At 35.7% G+C, this 25608-nt stretch overlaps 1 protein-coding gene across 1 annotated transcript in view; it reads left to right on the top strand.

The window, feature by feature from the left end:
* The window catches only part of MTMR8 (myotubularin related protein 8), a gene marked incomplete at both ends in the record, with an annotated part of 94071 nt that overhangs the window by 46756 nt on the left and 21707 nt on the right, over window positions 1-25608 (top strand). The window contains 2 exons of the mRNA XM_080718977.1: window positions 1691-1891; window positions 5582-5710. Of these exons, the coding sequence (XP_080575103.1) occupies window positions 1691-1891; window positions 5582-5710 (330 nt within the window). The remainder of the gene's footprint in view (window positions 1-1690; window positions 1892-5581; window positions 5711-25608) is intronic.

Genomic DNA, 25608 nt, shown 5'->3' with positions numbered 1-25608 from the left:
ATTCCTAGTGTTGTGTATGTGGGTTGTCAGGATGTGGAAGCAGAGAACATAGCTTTTTAGGCTGACCTATGGTTGGAGGTTGAAGTTGAATAATGACAAACATCAGAAAATTGAAAAAATTGGGGAGAAAGTAGATAATGAGACAGATTATGAAGTTGAGCCTAGATAAGAAAGGGAAGCCAGTGAGAATCAAGCAGATGGAGAAGTCCTGTGATAAGGGCTAGAGGATGTAAGAAAATGAGCAGCCTTTAGAAAGAAAATATTTATGTTTAGAGTTAGATAAATGAGTTAAAATTTCAAAGATAGAGTAAGAACTTGTAGATAGTGACAATAACTAGTCTATGGCCATTGGTTCAGGAGGTCAATTTAGAGTAAGAGGTAAAGGTAAATGATAGAATAGAGGTAAAGATAAATTAAGAGAATTGGGTTTGAGTTATTTTAAAAACTTGTTAGTTTAGCCATTGCAGGTCATCTGCATTAGCACCAAATACATATTCTTAAAGCAGGACTCAGAATCTTCAAATAATGTGTGGAAGTGACCCAGAGGTTAGTATAAGATAGCATTTAGGAAGGGGAAGATACACTAAACAACATGACTTATAATGGAAGTATTTTTCAGAATTTGAAAAGAAGCAGCAGTATGAGCAAACAAATATAATAAAACATAAAAGTCCGGTTTTAGGAATATGATAGGTGGAAAGTGAAATGATCAGCACTGTGTATTTCATTTTGGCCTCAAGAGGAGGTAGTATTCTTGAGGAGCCAGGTTTCAGTTATATTCAGAAGGTAGAGAACAGTCAGCATAGAGGTCATGTTAGTTTCCTGTGGAGTAGGATTTTCTATGTATGCTAGAGTTGGTAAAGAGGTTATTATGGTCATAGGAGAAACTCTAGATAAAGCAGAGAAACTATAGATAAGCAAATGAGAAGGTCTAACTGAGAGGGATGGGAGGGAAGAGTGAAATTCCCTATTGTACATGATGTACATTCACAAACACATCAAAGTCAATCACTAGGCCAAACATGAGAAGGAGGGAGTGGGAAGGGGTGGGAAGTGAGGAAGGGCTAAATGAGTGTGATGTGTGCATGTATGCCTCTACCATCTTATATCCCATTAAGATGTCTGACTACCGTGCACCAATAAAAAATTTAACGAATAAAAAGATTATGATGGGGGAGGAAACATTTAGTTCAAGGATGAAGTTTTGTTCAAACATTTAATAAAGTTTCCTACTTATTTTCACTGTGCAGTCAACAATTTGTGTATCATCTTTGCTCATTGAGTTAAATTTGGCTATTTAAATTTAAAATAATTAAAATTAAATACAATTAAAATTCAGTTCCTCAGTCACACTAGCCACACTTCAAGTACTTAACAGTTAGTGACTGCTGTATTGACATATAACAATAGAACATTTTCATCATTGTGGAAAGTTCTGTTGGAAAGAAGGTAAAAGAGAAAGTAGACTAACTGACCAAAGGGCCTATAGTCTAAATGATAGGGAAGGATACCAACAACTAAGAGGCCCACCGAGAATATAAAGAACTTTGAGAGTCGAGTTGACATTTCAGCATAAAGTATCTCATCGCCAATGCCAGCAAAGAGGAATGGTGACCTTTTTGTAGTCTACTACAAACAATATAATCCCTGATATGAACCAGTGTCTTTTACCTTCATTTGCATTTCTCAGGTGTGGCCACCTGGATGGGGACGCTAAAGAAGTGTCTCCTATCTTCACCCAGTTTCTAGACTGTATTTGGCAATTAATGGAACAGTTTCCCTGTGCCTTCGAGTTTAATGAAAACTTCCTGCTGGAGATCCACGATCATGTTTTCTCTTGCCAATTCGGAAACTTCCTTGGAAATTGCCAAAAGGATCGGGAAGATCTAAGGTAAATTCAGTTTGTAAGAAAACACTGAAAGAAAACATTAAATAGGGAGAAGTTTGTCAGTGCAAAAAGAATGCACCCACCACTCTGAATTTGGTATAGTAGTAATGAGAGGAGATAAGCATAATGGAAAGAACTTTTTCGTAGCATAAAGCACTCAGTGTTTACATAGAGATCTTTTGAAACCTCAGATTCTCAGTACCCTTCCAGAAGAACTAGAGTGCTACATCAATACTTGCTACCCGTGTTTACAGCAGCACAGTTCACAGTAGCCAAATTATGGGACCAACATAGGTATCCATCAATGGATAAATGAAGAAAATGTGGTACATACACACAATGGCGCTTTAGTCAGCATAAGAAAAGCAAAATGGATGAAACTTGAGTACATTATGCTAAGTGAGATCAGCCAGTCTCAGAAAGTCAAGGGTCATATAATTTTTCTCAAATGTGGAAGCTGGAGAGAACATAGGAAACAAAAGGCACTTCAGATAAAAAAGGAGAGAGACCAGCCTGGCATGGTGGCACATGCTTGTTATCCCAGCATTCGGGAGGCTGAGACCAGAGGATCGTGTTTTGCGGACAGCCTCAGCTACCTAGTGAAGCCCTCTGCAACTCAGTGAGACCCCGTTTCAAAATAAAGAATAAAAAATAGGGCAGGGGGTGTAGCTCGGAGGTCAAATTCCCCTGGGTTCCACCCCAGACCCGCAAAAGAGAGAGAGAGAGAGAGAGAGAGAGAGAGAGAGAGAGAGACAGACAGACAGACAGACCGACCGACCAATAGAATACTAGAAAGGGATGGGAGTTGGGGGGAGGGGAAGAAGGCTTGAAAAAAGAAACAAATCACCAAATCACTACCAATAATCACTACCAATATCACTACCATGTATAGGGAGGAAGGAGGAATGGAGCAGGGTAGGATCTCGAGGGAAGTACACCAAGCAATTTGTTAATATATAAATAAACATAATACTCAGCCATAAAGAAAAACACAATTACATTATTTACAGGAAAATGGATGGAAGTGGAGGACATTATGCTAAGTGAGATTAGTCAGTCACAAAAAAAGAAGAAATCGGATGCTTTCCCTAATATGCAAAAGCTAGGGAGAAATGGGTAACAGGAGGAACTCTAGATGAAGAAGGAGATCCTATAGAGGAGCAAATAAGGTGACTTAAGTGACGGGATGGAAGGGGAAGAAGAGGGAAACTCTCTAAAGTACAGGATGTACTTAAACATATCAAAGTTAATCACTAAGCCAAGTATAGGTAGGAGAGATGGGGAGGGAATGGGGTGGGGATCGGTTAAGGGCTAATTGGATGATGTGTGCATGTAGTCTCCACAAGTCTTTTATCCCATTAAGATGTACGACTACAGTGCATCAATAAAAAATTAAAAAGCATAATAGAAATAAATATATATACACATACATATATACATATATAATCACATTGACTCTCACTTGTATAATTATAATATACCAATAAAATTATTCAAATCAGTTTTAAGTTAAAAATAGAGATAATGTCTACTGTTCAGAACAATCATGAAGAGCCAGTCAAACAGGGTATGTGTAAGGCTTTGTAAAGAATCAGTTGTTGTGGTATAGTCGTTATCTATAGTCCTTTTCATTTGTATCAGATAGTACAAACTGGCAACTCATAGACCCATCCTGGCCCAACAGTCATGGTTAGCTTAATCTGCAGAGTATGAATTAGGTTGCTAACATTTAAATATTAGAATATTTCACATATAGACCAGTTAATTTAGGATTTTTACCCCTAAGTAGATATTTTGAAAAATCAGGGGCTCTGGCAACATTGGACCTGCATTCTCTCATGGCAATCACCAGCAAGAGCTGAAAAGCAGCTGCTGCATCGGATGAAGCAAACTCACTCAATAGGTTGGGCCACAGTTCTTGCCCCAACCTATTGTTTATTCTCAGCCCATTTCTTATGTCATCTTGCCCAGTTTCTATAGGTTCTTGAGTTTGTACCCCTGACTGAAACTAATATCCTAATAATATACAAAATATAAAATCATTTTGAGAACGACAAGATAGAGGACCTATGAGCACTATTCTCCTTATTTTAGAGGCATAAAAAAGGAAATAGGGAAGTAGGTGTTTCACAGCTGTTGGCTATGTTAATAGCTCAAGTTCTCTGGTCCTTTTATGATGGAGCATAGATGACATAACTATGGTTCTGTTTTCTTATCAACACAGATAAGAATGATCAATCTTTCTACTTTAACATTGTATTCACTTGGTTGCTTTAATGCACATTTCTTTCTTTTCATGACTAAACATATGTCACTCCCTCCCCAAATATTTTAGACATATTCATTCTGTTACTTAGTAGGCATTAAAACGCAATGTCTTTTTCATAATATTTCCCCCTCTTAGAAGGAGATGAATGCATCTAGGCCTATTTCCCACACAAACCTGTCTTTCTGTACTGAAATACAAAAGTTGAGCATTTTAACATTTTAACACATGTCAAAATAGTAATTACTTAAAACAAGCAAAAGTATCATTTGTTCTTGAAAGAAAAAGGATAGGCTTTAGAATCAGGTAGTACTACATCCAAACTTTGACTATCACCTATTATCTCTATGTAACTTTTAGCAAATTAATTTTTGTTCCATTTTATTATTTGTAATTTTGGGCTAAAACACCTCATATGGTTTTATTATGATAATGTACGGAGAAATTTAAGTCTGAAATAGTGTTTGACATATAGTAAATACTCAATAAATATTAGTTACTTTTAGAATTTTTTATGTTTTTAACTGATAGATGAGAAGGATGAATATAAAAGGGTCTTTGGCCTTGGTGAAATGGTGTAAGGATAATAAAAGCCACTAAGCCACAATGTTATATCTTATACCCAATGCCAGTCCTCCTCATTTTCCTCCTTCAGCTTTCTTTCATTGTGTGTTGTGCAAATGACTTTCCCATGTGTGGTTATATACAGCTTTTATTGGGAAATGGTAGATGCCATACATTTTGAGGTGTTAACTAAGGAATTTCCTTGCTAATTTCTCATGGTTTTAACTAAATTGTACGAATTAGTCTTGCAATATACTTACTACAATCTTTGGTTGCCCACTTGGGATCCCTCACGAATATTTGTTAATATTGTTAATTGTCTTTCACTGTGTTAAAACTTCTGAAGAAAGAAGCTGACTTTATTTAAAAAGAAATATAGGAGACAAAGATTCCCTCAAGAATTTCTATTTCATAACTTGCCAGACTTTTAAAAGTTTTGAAATGGTTTTCAGAATTTTAAACTGAACTTGCCCTCATTTTATAGAATCTTAGATTTGGAAGGGACTTTAGAGGTCACATTGTATAGATGAGGAAATAGGCCCAGAAAGAGCTAGAAATCTTATAAGATCATACAGTTACTTCCATAGCAGAGACTAGATTTGTAATCTCTTGCTCTCTAATATGGAACTCTTTCTGACATGTTATTCATGTTATAGATTGATAAATCAAGGCCCAGATAATTTATGTCTCTACGAATAGTCATTAGTTACTTCTTTTAATTTTACTTCTTTCATGTCCTGTTATTCTCTCTTGAGTTGGATTACTTATTAGTGAAATTTTACTCAATATCAAGTTCACCAGTACTGTTGAGATTAAGAACTTGCTGCTTTTAATTTCTTGGCTTTTTTTTTTTCTTCTAACAGAGTCTACGAGAAAACACATTCAGTGTGGCCTTTCTTGGTTCAGAGGAAACCAGACTTCAGGAACCCTCTCTATAAAGGTTTCACTGTATATGGAGTGCTAAATCCTAGTACCGTGCCCTACAACATTCAGTAAGTTTCTAAGCTGTTCACTCTATTCTTGTAGCAGGCAGCAGGGACTTGGCTGCCTTGCCTTACCTTGGATAGCTACTATCATCTACACAAACCTGGTTATGGAGTATGACATTCTATTCTTACATTATCATTCCTTGCCACTTCTGAAAATAAGAATTCATTTTGTTCTTTAGGGCTTTGCTATTAGTTGCTATGTTAGTCATCTTTCTGTTTTAATAGTGATATACCTGAGGCAATTTATAAAGTGAAGAGATATATATTGGCAATGGTTCTGGAAGTTCCAATTCCAAATCAAGTCCCCCATTGCTTTGAGCCTCTGGCAAGGGCCAAACATCACAACAGATATACAAAGCAGAGCAAAATGCTCATTCATTAACCAGAAAACAAAGAGGAAGATAAGATGGTCCCACAATCCCCATCAAGGGCACACTTCTAGTGACCTAAGGACTTCTCACTAAACCTCACCTCTTTTATTTTTAACCACTTCCCAGTAACACCACCCTGTGATGGACCTTTGAGAGACACTTATTCAAACTATAATATTTACTTAGGGAAATAAAGAATAAATAATTATTGATTTATAGAAATGCAACCACTTGGAGAGATAAATTGTTTCATTCCTTTAGGTTTATTTTGTATCTTCCACTTCTCCTTTTCCATCTCTTTCTCCAACAAAGAAAAGAAAAATGAGTAAAACAGAGCATGCTGGTACTGTTTGCCAGGTTTTTCTAAAGCTTCTGTAGGCTGAATGTTCACTGATAGGAACTGAGAAAGTATAAGACAAAGCTAAATACTTTTATTAACTTTACTATATTGGGAAAATTCTTTAGCATTTTGCATATAAAAGATTGTATCATATTAGAGGTAGTTTTACTTCTTTCTTTGAAATTAATTAACTAATTTATTTATTTATTTATTTATTCACTTACTTACTTACTTACTTTGCTTACTCTGGTACTGCAGATTGAACCCTGGAGTGATCTACCACCAAGCTAAACTCCTAATAGCACTTTTTATTTTTGTTTTGAAACAGGGTCTTGCAAGGTTGCTGAAACTATGCTCAAACCTGTGATCCTCCTGTCTCATCCTCCCAAGCACTGGGATTATAGGCATGTGCCACACACCTGGTTCTTCTTTGAACTTTGGATGCCTTTCATTTTTTGGCCTAAGTGTTCTGGTTTGAAATACAGTACATATTGCATAAAAGTAATAAAAGTGGAAACCCTTTTCCTGTTTCTTATCTTAGGGGGCATTATTTTTAATCTTTCTCCATTGAGTCATGTTTAGCTACAGTTTTTTCAGAAATGTCTCTTTCTCATGTTTAGCACATTTGCTTTTATACCTAGTTTGTTGAGTGCTTTTATGATGAAAGGATGTTGGATTTTGTCAAATAATTTTCCTGCATCAATTAAATGATTATGTGCTTTTCCCCTTAATGCTATAAATGTGATATATTATGTTGCTTGATTTTCATGAGTTGAACTGCCTTTGCTTTCCTAAAGTAAATCCCACTTGGTTATGTTCTATAATCCTCTTAATATGTGGCTACATATAGTTAGCTAGTATATTTTTGAGAATTTTTAAATATACATTATCATAAGGGACATTGATCTGTAGTTGCATTTACTTGTAATATCTTAGAATGAGTCAGGAAGTCTTCCCTTCTATTTTATGGAAGAGTTTGAAAAGAACTCATGTTAATTATTCTTTAAATGTTTGATAGAATTCACCAGTGAATTTTTAGGGGGGAAGTTTTTTTAGTACTAATTAATTACTTCTAAGTCTGCTCAGATTTTCTATTTATTTTTTCAAAAGAAAATTTGGGGGTGTCATTTTAGAAATTTGTTCATCTAATTTGTTGGCATAAAGTATTCATAGTATTTTATTATAATTTGTTCTGAAAACTGATCATAAAGCCAATACATTTGCAAATCTCTGGTATTTTAAAAGATTTGTAATTACCTTTATCTTTTCAAAGAACCAATTTCAGTTTTGTTGATACTCTGTTTTTTCTCAATCACTATTTCATTATATCTGTTCTAATCCTTATGTTCTCCCTTCTAGATTTTGCTCTTCTTTTTCTGGTTCCTTAAAGTGTAATATTCCATTATTGATCTGAGACCTCCAATTTGTTGTTTGATTTTCACATATTTGAACTTTTCAATCTTCTTCATTACTGGTTTCTAATTTCATTTTGTTGTCAGAAAATACATTTTGTATAATTACAGAAGTTTTTCAAAAATTTATTAGACTGTGACCTACTCTCATTTCTGATCTGTAGAATGATATGTAGTCTGAGAATGATGTATATCATTTGAGAAAAATATGTATTCTCTTATTTTTGGATGGAGTAGTCTATGTGTCTTTAGGTATGCTTTGTTGTTAGGATTTTTCAAATTCTCTATATTATTGATTAATCTGTCTAATTCTCTCATTTATAGAAAATAACATATTGAAATCTCCCGCTACTATGGTAACATATTTTCCTTCAATTCTGACATATTTTGCTTCATTTATTTTAGTCTGTTGTTATATATATTCTTTATAATTATAAATTCCTCATTTATTGACCCTTTTGTGGATATGTGATATCCTTTTTTGTCTCTTATTTTTATAACATTTATTTTTGGTACTGAGATTAAACCCAGGAGCATTCTATCTCTGAGCTATATTCCCAGTCCTTTTTATTTATTTATTTTTATTTTGAAGCTGGTTCTCACTAAGCTTCTGAGGGTCTCACCAAGTGGCTGAATCTGGCCTGAATCCTCCTTGTTTCAGCCTCTCAAGTACCGGGATTAAAAATGTGTGTCAACATACCTACCTTTCTGTAACATTTTTCTACTTAGTTTCATTTTTATTTATCATTACAGTCACAAGAGCTCTGATTTGATTACTATTGTCATTGCATATCCTTTGTCATTCATTCACTTTTATCAATGTTTTTTTTAATTTTAATTTTAATTTTTTTTAATTTTTATTTTTTAATTGGTGCATTGTAGTCATATATCACATTGGAGTACAAGACTTGAGAGGATATACAAGCACACATCATCCAGTTAGCCCTCATCCAGCCCCCATCCCATTCCCTCCCCCTCCCTTGATCCCATGCTTGTTTGGTGACTAACTTTGATACATTTGTTTATGTACCTCCTGCATTTTCAAGAGGCTCCATCCTCCCCTATTTCATGCCCTTTGATTGGTCACCTTAGTTGCTTCACTATAGGGCCCTTTCTATAGCTCGACCTCTTCCTGTTGCCCCTTTCCTCCTAGTTTTTGCTGATTAGGGGAAGCATCTGATTTTTATTTTCTGCGATATTTCTCTGTGCATGCCGTGTTGCAAGTACCGATCCCACTCTTGAAGGCCCCAGTAGTGACCTGGCTAACCGGGGGACTGATCCAGACCTTGCTGGCTCAAGCAGCAGCCTTGCCTCATGGGAGGCCTCGATTCTGGTCTCGCTGGCCCCGACACCAGCCTAACCCAAAAGCTGGCTCCGATCCTGGCCTCAGAGGCCACAGTAGTGGCCTTGCCTCACGGCAGGCTCCGATGCTGGCCATTGGCCCCGGAACCGGCCTAATCCCTCAGCTGGCTCTTATCCGGGCCTCGGAGGCCCCAGCACCAGCCTTGCCTCACGGCAGGCTTTGCTGCTAGCCACTGGCCCCAGCATCAGCCTAACCCCTTGGCAGGCTCAGATCCCAGCCTCAGAGGCCCCAGTAGCGACCTTGCCTCACGGCAGGCTTCGATGCCGGCCATTGGCCCCAGCACTGGCCCAACCCCTCATCAGGCTCTTATCCTGGCCTCGGAGGCCCCAGCAACAGCCTTGCCTTATGGAAAACTCCAATGCCGGCCTCGCTGGCCCCAGCACTGGCCTAACCCCTCGGCAGGCTCCAATCTCAGCCTCGGAGGCCCCAGTAGTGGCCTTGCCTCACGGCAGGCTCCGATCCTGGCCTCATTGACCCCAGCACTGGCCTAACCCCTCGGCAGGCTCCGATCCCGGCCTCGGAGGCTATAGCACCGGCCTTGCCTCACGGCAGGCTCCAATCCCAGCTTTGCTGTGTCCGTCTGTGTCTGCAGGCTCCAATCCGAGCACCCTCTTCGCCCAACCAGTTGTCCCACTTTCTCGAGGGTGCGTGGTGGTAACATTCTGCCTCTGGGGTTATTATTTCCAAGGTTCCAGGTGTAATGCATCAGATCTCTGCCTCCCCTGAGTACTGGCCACTGCCATTGCCACTGCCTCCACCATTTCAAATCCTTCCCAAGCTCTTTTAACACTCTGAATGTTGTCCAGTGTTCCTAAGCATGCGTGACGGTGGCATTCGACATTTGGTGTGATTTCTCCAAAAAGTAAGGTTGGTAGGATCCGATTTCTGCTTCTCCTGAATACAAGTCTCCACCGCCATTGCGGAGACCGCTTTCAACACCGCCTTTCTCCTTGGTCTCCGTTATACTCTTTCCTTACAGGTGATGTCCAAGATTCTTAACAATATAGAGAAACAGCAGTCTTCCTTCACGGGGAATTTTTCCATAAGTTCCAGTGCATTTGGATAAGTTTTGTCTGTATCTCCAGTGTCCTGGCATCCACCACGGCTTTCTTAACCCCTCTCGGATATTTTTCCTTTTTCTTTTTTTCTTTTTATTTTCCTTTTTTTTTAATAAGAGAAGACAGTATATGTGGTTTGAGGAGGTAGTGGGATCAGGCACTCAGTAGCACTGTGACCCGGTCGGTTTCCCCATGGATCCAGCGTGCTCCGCACTACTCCGCATGGGGCCCAGAGTCCTGCGACCCGGGCCCCGGCTGGCGTGCCCCGCCTGACCACCGCCCGGGACCCAGGGTACTGGGCCCAGTTTCTCCAGGGGTCTGGCATGCTACGCGCGGTCCAGCCTGGGGCCCAGACTCCACTTTTATCACTTTGACTAAAAAATGAGTTTCATGAAGATAACATCTAGTTGGATTGCGTTTTTTAATTGGACATTTGGGTTATTTTTTATTTAAAGTATTTACTGGTAAGAACTTATGCCCGTTTTCTATTTATTTTCTACATATCTTATGCCTTTTTTTCCTTTGATGTCCTTATTACTAATTTCTTTTTGTTAAATAATTTTTCTTACTGTGTCATTTTGATTCCCTTATTTTTTCTCTTCCATTTAATTTTTTAGTTATTTTATTAGTGGTTACCACAAGGTTACAATTGACATCTTAAATTTATAGAAATTTAGTTTGAAATACCGATTTTGCTTCAGTAGTATACAAAACTATTCTTATGGTTCTAATACTCTCCACTTGGTGTGACTGTCGTCACACTTTATATCTACATTATGTGTTCATTAACATTGGCCTAAAATTACCGGAGTACACATTTGTCTTTTAAACGTTTTTAAAAATGTGTATTGGTGCATTGTAGTCATACATCTCAATGGGGTACAAGATGGCAGGGACATACATGCACACGTCGCTCATTTAGCCCTTCCCCAATTCCCACTTCATTCCTGCCCCCCTCACCTTTTCATGTTTGGCTTAGTGATTGCCTTTGATATGATTATGAATTAATGTCATGTACATTAGGGGATTTTCCACTTCCCCCTCCCATTCCCCTCAGCTAGATAACCTTATTTGCTCATCTATGGTTTTTCCTTCCACATCTAGAGTTCCTCCCATCACCCATTTTTCTTCTAGCTTCTGCATTATTAGGGAGAGCATCCTTAGCATGAACATTTTTAAGGAAAGAAAGAAATAGCAAAAATAATAATATTGACTTGTATATTACCTGAGTAGTCAGTGTTACTGTTGCTTTTTTTTCTTTGTCTGACTTCATTTGCTTTCTTATCAACCCTTCATTTCAGCCTGAGAGACTTCTTTTAGTCTTTCTTTTAGGGCAGCTCTTGTTTACTTGGAAATGTCTGAATTTCTCCTACAACTTTGAAAGATACTTCTTGCAGATATGTAATTCTTGGGTGACACATTTTTTCTTTTAACACTTTAAATATATATTATACCACTGCCTTTTTGCCTCCATGTATCTAATTAAAAAAATTGATGTTAGCCTTCTTAAGGATCCATTTTATCAGATGAGTCACTTATTTCTTATTACTTTCAAAATTCTCTGGTCTTTTGACTATTTGACTATACCATGTATTGTTGTGGACCTCTGAATTTATTCTATTTTGGGCTAATTGAAAATTTTAAGTATAGATTCATCTTTCATCAAATTTGGGGTATTTTCAGCCATTTTGTCTTGAAATATTGTTTCTGTCCTTTTCTATCACTCTTATACTTCTAGATTTCCATTTATGTATGCCTTGATATTCTTGTTACTCCTCTATAGACCCCTTAGGGTCTTTCCATCATTTATTTTCTTTCTGCCACACAGAGTGGATAATCTCAGGGATGAACCTGTATGCAGATTTGTTATTTTGTTTCTCTACCTGCTCAAATCTATTTTTGAATCTCTGTAATTTTCTATTTTAATTGTACTTTACATCTCTAGAATTTCTGTTTGGCACTTTCTAATAATTTTCTTTATTGATACTATTTGGTAAGATCCTGTTCTACTGGTTTCCTTTACTTATTTACCCATGTTTTCTTCCAATTGAGTATATTTAAAAGTCTATTTAAATTTTCTTTCTTAGTAAGACCAATATCTGGGCTTCCTCGTGTAAAGTTTCTGTTAATTTGTTCACAATGAATGGGCCATACATTGTATTTCTTTCTAATGCCTCTTAAGTTTTTGTAAAAACCTAGACAATTTTAATATTGTAATGTGGCAATTCTAGAAATAGGATTCTCATACTTCCCTAGAGTCTTTTTGCTATTTGTTTTTTGTTTTAGGTTGTGATTGTTGGTTTTGAAGATTTGATAAACTAATTTTAAAGATTGTATTCTTTGTCATATGTAGTTAATGAATTCTCTTTTGTCAAATAGTGATTTGACAGAAGTGTTCTTTTTTGTGTGTGTGTGGTACTGGGGTTCCTGGAAGCCCTTCTACCTCCGAGCTACACCCCCAGACCTATTTTATACTTTTTTATTTGGAAACAGGGTCTCTTAAGCCAGCGAGTCTGGCTTCGAATCTGCGCGATCCTCCTGTCTCCACCTCCCAAGTGTGGGGATTACAAGCGTGCACCACCACGCCTGGCAGAAGTTTTCTTAAATGGCCCTAAAAATATTCTTCTGGCCTTTTCAGATTGGCTCTATATTGATATACATCTTCATTGCTTAGCTACACCATTTATAACTCTGCCTTTGTCCTCTTATCCTACCTGCGTAGAGCCTAAAAATCAGCCATAGGTCACAGCTTAGTGTCTTCTTAAACCAATTTTGAGCATGTGTCCAGCCCTGGGCAAGTACTTAGCCTTCTATATTCCCAGGTTTTTTGAAGAGCTTTTCAAAGCCCTCCTTATTATCCTATTCATCTCTTCCAGCCTCTTTCTTCCCAGATTTTTTATTCATTGTATTGATTGTACCATCAGTCATCGCTTGCATTAGGCAGCTGTAGCTAATACTTTTAAATACTTTCAACTAATATTACATAGGAGGCCATTTTAAGAAAGTTCTGAGGTGGGCAACAAAAAGCGAGCCCCTGAACCCATCCCTCAGGGAACCACTAGGCTTGTGAGAAAATATAACCAGTGTTTGAATAGATGAAGGTATAATTGCCCATCTGGTTGCAGAAATACTCATCAGTACTATACATCAGCATCTCCAAGGCTGCTACTAAGCTGAGGGTTTGGGAATGGGAGGGAGATAAATCAAATTGTTGTAACACCCTCTAACAAAAATTTAGTGGCCTATTTTTTTCATTAAGCATTCCTTTGGTTGTTATAAATTTTTGTTGGATTCCAGAGTTTGAAAAATGTGATTCTTACTTGTTTTACTCAATCATTGTTATATTTGAAGGATGAACTTTTGGAGTTGCCTACTTACCACTTTCAGTGATATTTTTAATGAAAGGTACTTTTTGTTGTAGCAACTATTATTCTTAGCTTTAAGTATTCTAAATAAGAATTTCTTAGTGAAGTGATATAGTTTACAATGTGCTTATTGGCTAAAGAGCCTAGCAAACCAGAAATTCCAAGAGCATTAAAAATCCAAAATAGTACTTTTGTGTCTAGCCAAAGAACTAAGAAAGGGAGAGTCTAGTAAGACAGAGATCTTTATTTTTTTATTGGGTATATTGTATTTAAACATTATATTGGGGTACAGAGTGTTAGAAAAATACATGGACACAGCTCTTATTGCCCTCCCTACAGGGTTCCCTCCCACCCTTATTCCACAAGTCTTTGAGATTGGAATTACCATTTTTTTAATGTTCATGGCATTATTTCTACTGTGCATTCTTTATTGTTGTGTTTTGATGGTACTGGGGTTCGTGGAAACCCTTCTACCTTTGGGCTACACTCCCAGTCCTATTTTTATACTTTTTTTATTTAGAAACTGGGTCTCTTAAGCCAGTGCAGCTGGCTTTGAACCTGTGTGATACTCCTGTCTCTGCCTCCCAAGCGCGGGGATTACAAGCGTGCACCACCACGCTCAGCCTACTGTGCATTCTTCATTACTTCATTTCCTTCCCTCCCTTCCCTAATTGCCCTCAGTCCTTCCCCTGCAGTCTTTACTCATCTATCTGATGTTGCCCTTATTTCCAATTAATTATCTTTATAACTTCCATATATAAGAGAGAACACATATCTACTCGTTCTTTGGGACAGGGTATACTCCGTAAAAAATTCTCGAGTTTTATCTATTTTCCTGTGAATGGTATAATTGTGTTCTTCTTTATGTCTGATTAAAATGCCATTGTGTAGACATACAAAAGTTTTGTGATCTATTCATCCATTGATGGATATCTTGGCTGATTCAATAGTTTGGCTGTTGCGAATTGTGCTAGTGTAAACACGGCTATTGCAAGTTTGCTTATAATATTTTATTTCATTTCTTTTGGGAAGATGCCCAGAAGTGCTATTGCTGATTCACTTGATAGTTCCATTCCCAATCTTCCGAGAAGTCTCCATATTGTTCCAAAGTGACTTTACTACTTTGCAGTCCCACAAACAGTGTGACAGGGTTCCTATTTCCCCAAATCTTTGCTAGCATTTATTTTTTGTGTTCTTGATCATTGCCATCCTAACTGGAGTGAGTCTGATTGCTAAAGATGATGAACATAGTTTCATATATTTGTTGGGCATATGTATTTCTTCTTTTGAAAAGTGTCATTCAATTCAGTTGCCAATTTTTATTGGGTGTTTTTTAAAGCTTTTTTAAGCTCTATATATTCTAAATATTAGACTTTTGTCAGATAGGTGAGTGGTGAAGATTTTCTTCCATTCTGTAGGCGCTCTCTGTAGAATATTGCTGTGTTTTTTTTTCTGCACAGAAACTTTTTAATTTAATGTATCCTATTCATTGATCCTTATTTTAATTTTCTGGACCTTCGGTATCTTATTGAGGAAGTTTATACCTGAACCTATATGTCAGAGTATTGGTTTTATGCCCCCTTCCAGTAGTTTCAAATTTTCTAGTTTAATTTTTAGGTCTTCGAACCATCTTTTGTTGACTTTTGTGCAGGGTAAGAGGTTAGAATGTAGTTCCATTTTTCTATATATGGATAGCCAGTTTTCCCAACAGCATTTGTTAAAAAGGCTGTCCTTTCTCCAGAATATGTCCATGGCAACTTATCAATGATTAACTGGCTATAGATATGGGGCTTTGTTTCTGGGTCTTCTATTCTGTTCCATTGGTCTGTGTGTCTGCTTTTGTGCCAATGCCATGCTGTCTTTGTTACTGTTACTTTATAGTATAAAGTCTGGTATTGTGATACTGTGGCATGGTACTTATTACTGTGATTGGCTTTGGCTATTCTGGGTGATTTGTTTTTCCATATGAATTTTATAATTGATTTTTCTAGGTCTATGAAAAATGGGAATATTTTTATAAGGATTGTATTGTGTTTAATGTGTAGATAGCTTTTGATAGAATGGCCACTTCTGCTTATCCATGAGCATGAGCGGTATTTCCATTTTTTAAAATCTTCAAATTTTTTCTCTGATAATTTATGATTTTCCTTATAGAGATCTTTTACCTCTTTGGTTAAATTTATTCCTATGTATTTTATCCCCTTTGAATTATTGTAACTCAAATTGTTTTGTATTTTTTTTCAGTGGATGCGTGACTGGTTGTAAAGGAATAGTAATGCTTTTTTGTAGGTTGATTTTGTATCCTGCTACTTTGCTGAAACTATTACCTCTAGAAATCTTCTAGATGAGTTTATTGGATCTTCTCTGCAAATGATCATGTCATCCTCAAACAAAGATAGTTTTAATTGTTTTTTTTTCCATATTTGTACTTGTTTAATTCCTCCTTTCTTATTGCTGAGTCTAGGATTTCGAGTACTATGTTGAATAGGTGTGGTGACAGCAGACATTCTTTTCTTGTTCCTGACCTTAAGAGAAATTCTGTCAATTTTTCCTCATTCATAATGATGTTGCGTTTGAGTTTCTTGTATATAGACATTATTTATTTTTATTGGAGCATTGTAGTCATATATCTTAATGGGGTACAAGATGGTAAAGGCATACATGCACACGTCACTAATTTAGCCCTTTCCCAATTCCTACCTCACTTCCCTCCCCCTCCCTACTTCTAATGTTTGGCTTAGTGATTGATTTGTGGATGTACATGCTATTCTTAGGGAAATTCTCTTTTCCCCCTTCCCATCCACCCCAGTTAGGTCACCTTCTTTGCTCATCTATGGTTTTTCTTTCTTCATCTAGAGTTCTTCCTATGACCCCTTTTTTTCTAGCTTTTGCATATTAGGGAGAGCATCAGAATTTTTTACTTTGGGGACTGACTAATCTCATTTAGTATAATATTCTCCAGTTCCATCCATTTCCCCTCAGATGATATAATTTTGTTCTTCTTTATGGCTTAGTAAAATTCCATTGTGTACATATCCCATAGTTTTATAATCCATTCATCTGTTGATAGACATCTTGCCTGGTTCCATAGTTTGCCTATGGTGAATTGTGCAGCTATGAACATAGATATGCATACATTAGTTTGGTAGTTTGGTTTCCATTCTTTTGGGTAGATACCCAGAAGTAGTATTGCTGGATCATATGGTAGAATCATTCCCATTCTTCTGAGAATCTTTCATAATGTTTTCCAAAGTGATTGCACTAATTTTCAATCCCACCAACAATGTATTAGAATTCCTACTTACCCACACCCTCAACAACATATGTTGTTTTGTTTTGAATGATTGCCATTCTAATTGGAGTTAGGTGAAATCTCAGGGTACTTTTGATTCACATCTCTCTGATTGCTAATGATGTTGAACTTTTTAAAATACATTTATTTCCCATTTGAATTTCTTTTATTGTGAAGTGTCTATTTACATCTCTTTTTTGATTGGGTTATTTGTTTTTGTAGTGCTGAGTTTCTTGAGTTATCTTTATATTCTAGATATAAGTCCTCTATCAGAAGAGTAGTTGGCAAAAATTTTCTCTCATTCTGTCAGCTCTCTGTTGAGGTTCTTGATAGTTTCCCTTTGCTGTACAGAAGCTCTTCAGTTTCATGCAATCCCATATATTGACCCTCCTTTTAATTTCTTGTTCCTTTGGGGTCTTGTTGAAAAAGTTGAGAAAGTGTTGAAGAGTAGAACCTATGCCTTCTTCAAGGAGCTGCAAGTCTAATTTCAAAGTCTTTGATCCATCTTAAAATGACTCTTGTGTAGGGTGAGAAAGTGGGATTTATTTCCATTTTCTGCATATGGTTATCCAGTTTGGCCAACATCATTTGTTGAAGATGCTATCTTTTTCCCAGTGTATGTTTTTGGCTTCTTTGTAAAAAGTCAATTGGCTGTAAGTGTACGGATTTGTTTCTGAGTCTTCTGTTCTGCCCATTGATCTATGTGTATGTTTTGTACAAGTATCATGCTGTTTTTATTACTGTGGTTTTGTAGTATAGTTTGAAGTCAGATATTGTGATGCTTCCTGTATGTTTTTGTTACTGAGAACTACTTTTTCTATTCTGGGTTTTTTGTTCTTCCAAATGAATTTAAGGACTGATTTTTCTATGTCTGTGAGGAATGATCTTGGTAATTTAGTGGGTATTATATTGAATCTGTAGAACACTTTTGGAAGAATGGCCATTTTGATGATATTTATTCTGCCTATCCAAGAGTATGGAAGATGTTTCTATATCCTAAGGTCTCCTTCAATTTCTTTTTTCAATGTTTTATAATTTTCTTTATAGAGGTCTTTTACCTCCTTGGTTAGGTTTATTCTTAAGTGTTTTATTGATTTGTTGGATATCCTGATTAGAAGTGTTTTCTAGATTACTTTTTAATGGATTTATGATTGTCATACAGGAATGTTTTTGGTTTTGTTTTAGATGGATTTTTTTTTTTTATCCAGACAGTTTGTTGAATTTGTTGATTAGTTCTGTAAGCTTTTTGGTTGAGTTTGTTGATTCTCCTAAATTATCTGCAAATAGGGATAGTTTTAGTTTTTCCCCAATTTGTACTCATTTGATTTCTAAAAGGGAAATTCAAGTAGAATAACCAGCAACTTTAAATATATATGCACTAAGCAACACAGATACAAGACATGTGAAACTAACAGTGATAGTATGAAAAGCAGCTATGAACAAGTCTACAGAATTGGAGATTTCAACACTCCTTTCTCTAAAATTAATAGAACAATTACACAAAAAATTAGGACATAGAAGAACACAACAATACAAGCATTCAGATCTAATCCACATTTGTCTAATAGTCCACCAAACAATAGAGGAATGACGATTGTTTTCAAGCAGTCATGGAACCCATAACAAGATAGATCATGTCCTAAGCCATTAAATTACTCAACAAACTTTAAAATTTCAAATCATATAAATATTTTTCTGACCACAATAGAAACAAACCATAAATCAGTAACAGAAAAATCGACAAGCACTTAGAAACTAAATGTGCTTAAAAATTATCCATGTATCTAATTAAGTCTCAAGAGAGAACATAATGAAGTAATGAAAATACAATATAACCAAAATTTGTGGGACACAGCTAAAGCAGTAACATGAAAATTTTATTGTACCAAATGCTTACATTTAGAAAGAAATATCAATGGTTCTAAGCTAGCATATCAATAACCTATAAAAAGTGCAGAGTCTGGTGGCACATATCTGTAATCCTAGTATTTGAGAGACGAGACAGGTTCAAAGCCATCTTCACCAATTTAGCGAGGTTCCTCAGTAACTTAGTGAGACCCTGTTTCAAAATATAAAAATAGGGAGCTGGCCGTGGTAGCGTATGCTTGTAATACCAGTACTTAGGAGGCTGAGACAGGAGGATCAGGGTTCGCAGCCAGGCTCATCTCTTAGTTAGACCCTCTGCAAATTAGTGAGACCCTGTTTTAAAATAAAAAGAATAAAAAATATGTCTGGGCATATAGTTTGGAGGTAGAATGCCCCTGGGTTCAATCCCCAGTACTTTAAATAAATAAATAAATAAATAAATAAATAAATAAATAAATAATAGGGTTGGCGGTGCAGCTCAGAGATAGAATGCCCCCGAGTTCAATCTAAGTACCAAAAAATAACCTATAAAAAGAAAATTCAAAAGCAAGAAGAAATAAATAATAAAGAGAAGAAAGTCTCACAAAAATGAGAGAAGACATAAAATACGCCCTATATATGGAATGAAGCATAGATTATCACTGTATACCCTATAGTCATCAAAACAATAACAAAAGAATACTATAAACAACTCCAGACAGTCCCAAACTGATGAAGTTGACTATGGTTCAACTTATAATTTTACAAATTATGGTGTGAAATGTATAGGTATTCAGTATAAATAATACTGCTAAGTTTTAATTTTGATCTTTTCCTGGGTTAGCAATATTTAATACAATACTCTTAGGATGCTGGACATCAGCAGTACACCAGAGCTTCCAGTCAGCCAAAGTAATCATGAAAATAAATAATACTTTACAGTATACTGGGTTAACATAACATAATATATACATATGTAAGGTTGGCAAAATGTATTAAATGGATTTTAATTATTGACATTCTCAACTTGGTATGAATTTATGAGAACATTAGGTCATTAGAACCATTTGTCTATGCCACATGAATTTCTTTAAATGAAGTGAACCTATTCTTCCAAGAGCACAAGCTACTACAACTCACCCAGTATGAAAAGTGTAATTAGAGTAGCTCTATAACTATTAGTGGGATTTAATTCATAATTGTTAAATCTCAAGGAAGAAATCCTTATGCCCCGTTGATTTCACTGGAAAACTATATATTTTCTAGAAAATAGAAAATTAATACTCCTAAGTTTTTTTTGAACCTATTACCATGAGTCCAAGAACAGTTAAAAATAGTAGCACAGAAGAGAAACTCAAACCAGTATCAATCATGCATAAGATATAAATAGAACTTAGCAATATAAATTGCATAATTTTATACCATGATCAGGTGGAGTTTATTGCAATGATGAAAATGTAATTCAACATGCAAACATCAGTAGATATCAAAATTTAAAAAAAAATAGGGCTGGGAGGGTAGCTCAGAGGTAGAATGCCCCAGGGTTCAATCCCCAGGACAACAACAACAAAACAATCTCATGATAATATCAACTGGTTCAGAAAAAGCATTTGACAAAATTTAATACCCACTCATGATAAATGTTCTCAGACTAGTAATAGGAGGGCACCTCCTAACCTTGACAAAGAGCTATCAAAAACACTTACAATAAACATTATATACTCATTCCTTGATATTTAGGGGGAGTTTTTCCAAGTCACCTGCCCCTAAAGACACCAAAACCTGTGGATATTCAAATATCTCATATAAAATGGCATAATATTTGCATATAACCTACACACCTCCCTTGTGCATTATTTTTACTTAATTTTTCATGGTGCTAGGAATCAAACATGAGACCTTGAACATACTAGACAGAACTCTACCACTTTCTATGCTCCCAGACCCCTGATGTTTACCTCTTAAATACTTTTTTATTTATTTTTTTTTTGTTCTCAAAGTATAATTGTTAGCTTTTGTATCTTGTTTTGTTACTTTATTCTTGTTTGTTTTCTCCTCCCCCCATTCCTTTTACAAACTCCCTCACACTAGCCTATCTACTCTCTTCTCTCAAAACTTTATTTATCCTTACTGTATCTCAGTGTTAAGAGGAAAGTTTATAGCATTGAGTGCCCACATAAGAACAGAGAGTTGCCAAGTAAACAACCTAATGACACATCTCAAGGAAATAGAAAGACTGCAACAGTGTAATCCCAAAGCCAGCAGAAGGAAGTAAATTATTAAAATCAGAGCAGAAATAGAGAACAAAATAATTCAAAGAATCAACAAAACAAAAATCTAGTTTTTGAAAAGATTAATAAGATTGACAAACCTCTGGCCAACCTTACCAAAAGAAGGAGAGAATCAACTCAAATTATTAAAATCAGAAATGAAAAAGGAGACATCACCACAGACAGTGAGGAAAGTCAAAGGATTATCAGAAACTATTTTGAAAAATTAGACTCCAATAGATTGGAAAACATGGAAGAAATGGACAGATTTCTAAACACATATAACCTACCTAAACTGAACCAAGAGGAAATAGCAAACCTAAACCAACCAATAGCAAGCAAAGAAATAGAAACAGCAATAAAATTCTAGAATACTTTTAATACCCAATATCATGTAAGTACTAGGCAAATGTTTGTTATATTATATTGTTTATTGAATACCAATAGGAATAATAACTCTGTATAAGTTCAGTACAGATGCAGTTTTTCTTCAAATATTTTGATCCACAGTTGTAACATGTAAAAATTATGGATACAGAGAGCCAACTACACTTTGTGAAAAAAGGTTTCAGTTTTTACATTTAAGATTGAGAACATAGCAAGGATATTCACTTCTACCATTTTATTCATCATAGTATTTAGATTTTTCCACAGTACTGTGGGATTGAACACAGGGCCTCACATATGATAGGAAAGTACTCTATCACTGACTGAGCTAAATCTAAAGTCCTTTTAAATTTTGAGACAAGATTATAATAAGTTTTCCAGGCTTGCCTTGAACTTGAATATGTCTCCTTCAGCCTCTTGCAAAAATAATATTACAGGCATGTACCACTATTCCCAAAAGTTCAGCATAGTATTGGAGGTTATAGCCAGAACATTAAGATTGGAAAAATAAATATAAGACATTCAGATGACAAAGGAGGAAATAAAACTATGTGTAGATGATAGATGTTATTTTGCATAGAAAAATTCTAACAAGAATTGGTTTTCTGCAACTTTTAGAACTTAAATGTCAGTTGAACTCAGTCACAGGATACAAAGGCAACATCCAAAAGTCAAATCTGTTTGTATATAATGTACGTACCCACAATGTTGTTTCAGTCAACATCCTACCACATATATGATGGTGATCTCATAAGATTATAATGGAGCTGGACAATCCTATTGCCTAATGCTAACATTGTAGCACAATACATTATTCATTTATTTGTGGTAATGGTCATACTGGTGTAAAGAAAAAAGCATTGCTAGTTATATAAACATTTAGCATATACAGCTATGCAGTATAGAATATTTGATAGTAGGTGACCATGTTACTAGTTTATTTACTATATTCTACCCTTTATTGTTATTTTAGGGTATACCTCTTCTGTTTATAAGAGAAAATTTCACTGTCAAATATTATGCTATGTTAAGCATGCAGCAACCTTTTATAGCTTGTGCTTACTGTGTCTTTTGATTGCATCAAGAGGCCAGTTCATGTAATTGACCTCTTCAAGAGGCCAGTTCATGTAATTGACCTCTTCCATCTATAACTCTACTCTGTGATGTTCACACAATAGTATAATTGACTTATTATTTATTTCTAAAATATATTAAGCATCACTAAGCAACACAAGTGTCTACTAGAAATGAATAGACACCAAAATAAAAAAATGCATTTTCATTAAAAAGTCACTCAAAACAATGAAATATATAAGTGGAATAGTATATTGTTGAGTTTGGAGACTCAGCATAATAAAGTTGTCAATTAGGTCTAGATTGGCATTCAAGTATAAGGTATATTCTACCAAAATCATAGCAAGAGTTTTTGGAGATATAGTAAATACTGTCCTAAAATGTGTATGTAAAGATAAAGGAACTAGAATAGTTAAGACAATTTTGTGAAAAAACTGTACAAAGTGGAAGGAAACATTATACCCAATTTCAAGACATTCTTATAGCAATAGTTATCAAATCCGTGTGGCACTGATAAAGGGGCTAAGACATATAGCTCAAAACAACAAGTAGGAGAACCCAAAAGTAGAGCCATAAAAATAATGTCTAATTGATAACAGTAGCAATTCAGTGGAAGAATGATAGCTTTTTCAGCAAATGCTATGACAATTCATCAGCCTCTTCCACACAATTAACCTTAACTTGTATTTCATACTTTATAGAAAATTTTACACAAAATGGAATATAGGTTTAAGAAGACCCATTTAAAATTATAAATCTTTTAGAGGAAAGCATAGAAAGTTTCAGGACTCAGTACAAAGTAACTAATATTAAATGCATGAACCATAAAATCAAAGATTTATAGAATAGGCCTCAACAAAATTAAAAACTTTTGCTCTTTGAAAGTATATGTGAGGTTTTAATTTCTTTGAGTACTATCGATCAATTAAAATTTTCTATATCTTCTTGATTCAATTTAGGAAGGTTTTATGTGTCTAGAAATTTGTCAATTTCTTCTAGGTTATCTATTTTGTTGGAGTATAGTTTTTCAAGGTAGTTTCTGATGATCCTCTGGATTTCCATGCCATCTATGTTAATATTACCTTTTTATCTCTTATTTTAGTATTTTGGGTTAATTCTCTATTTTGTTTAGATTGGCTAATGATTTATCTATCTTGTTTATTTTTTTGAGAAACCAGCTTCTGGTTTTATTGATTTTTTTTTTTTTTTTGCTTTTTTGTTTTGTTCTCTACTTCATTGATTTTTGTCTGATTTAATGATTCCTGTCTTTTACTGGCTTTGGGATTAGACTGTTACTGCTTTTCAAGGGCTTTGAGGTATGTTTGTTCTTCTTATGTTCTTTGAGGTGATGTTTTGTTCTTATGTGAGCACTCAGTGCTATGAATTTTCCTTTTAATACTGCTTTCAAAGTATCCCAGATATTTCAATATGTTGTATCTCTATTTTCATGACATTAAGGATAGTTTCATGTCTGATCAAGGACTGTGAATTGGCATTAGCACACAAGGAGCTTTGTTTAGTGCTTTGACAGAAAATTACTCACAGCCTACAAACATTGAGACTTTTCAATGTAGAGTAGGAATACCATGGAGGAAGGCTAGTGAACTCATAATTGACACAGGGCTGACATGTTTAGATGAAGTCTCTAGGCAGTACAGTGGAAATTCTCTGGGTCAGAGAAATCTGAAAGCTAGTAACAATTTAAGGTTTTATTACCCTGCCGTTTACCTTTTCTATGGTTAACAGATATTTGGTAGTTTTGCAGGATATGTTAAGTTGGAAGGCTCTGCGGGCTAAAGTATAGTTATTGTTGGCTAGGTTTTAAACAGTTGTATAAATTTTTGAGATTAGTACCACTAGGATTTTCAGCTAAAGGAGTTCCAGCCTTTAATGAAGAAGTAAATAGCAGACAGGTTGTGGTGGCACAGACCTTTAATACACAGTACTTGAGAGGTTGTGACAGGAGGTTCTGTTCTAAGTACCAATAAATAAATAGCATAGAGCCAATATATAGATGTCATCTTTGGCTCAGTTATATAATAATCCATTCCCCTCCCCCAATCCATAGTATGTATGTATGTATGTATTTAATGTGGTACTGGTGATTGAACCCAGGGGCATTCTACATCCAAGATATACCCCCAGCCCTAATTTTTATTCTCTATTTTAAAGCAGGGTCTCACTAAGTTATGGAGGGCCTCACTAAGTAACTGTGGCTGTGAACCTGGATCTTTCTGTCTCAGCCTCCTGAGTATTGGGATTACAAGCATACACTACCACGCCTGGCTTATACTTTTTTTAATAAACATATAAAATTTACCATTTTCATTATACAATTTGATATCATTCACAGTGTTTTGCATATATCACAACTATCCATTTTCACAACTTTTTCATTATTCCAGACAGAAACTCCATACTTATAACTAATTCCCCATTTCCTGTTCCCTGAAGCTCTTGGCAATCTTAATTTTATTTATCTTTGTGAATTTTTCTATTCTATGTATTTGGAATCTTGCAATATTTATCCTTTGTTTTAAGGCTGAATAATAATTTCATCCCATGTAAATATCATATTTTGTTCATTCATTCATCCATTTTTGGAAAGTTGGATTTTTTTCCATGTCTTTACTATTTTGAATAATGCTGCTGTGAACATTTGTATACAAATATCTGTTTAAGTCCCTGCCTTTACTTTTTGTTGAATATATCTAGAAGCAGAATTGGTAGATCATATGGTGAATTTATGTTTAACTTTTTAAAAGACTGCTGAACTGTTTTCCACAGTGGCTGCACCATTTTATCTTCCTACCAGTAATGCACAAAGGTTTCCAGTTTTTTGCACACTTGCTGATTTTTTTGCCTATTTTTTAGACAGTAGCAGTTCTGAAGCTGGGCATGGTGGTGAGTGCCTGTAATCCTAATACTTGGGAGGATAAAAAAGGATCGCAGGTTCAAAGCCAGCCTCAGCAACTTAGCAAGGCCCTCAGCAACTTAGTGAGACCCTGTTTTAAAATAAAATTAAAAAGGCTTGGGGGTGTAGTGCAGAGGTTGAATGCCCTTGGGTTTGATCCCCAGTACCAAGACCAAACAAAACCAAGAGTACACAGTAGCATCAAGCCTA

Source organism: Muscardinus avellanarius (assembly GCF_963383645.1).
Source record: "Muscardinus avellanarius genome assembly, chromosome: X".
NCBI lineage: Eukaryota > Metazoa > Chordata > Mammalia > Rodentia > Gliridae > Muscardinus > Muscardinus avellanarius.
The sequence above is the reverse complement of the archived record's forward strand: the minus strand, read 5'-3'. Positions and strand labels throughout refer to the sequence as shown.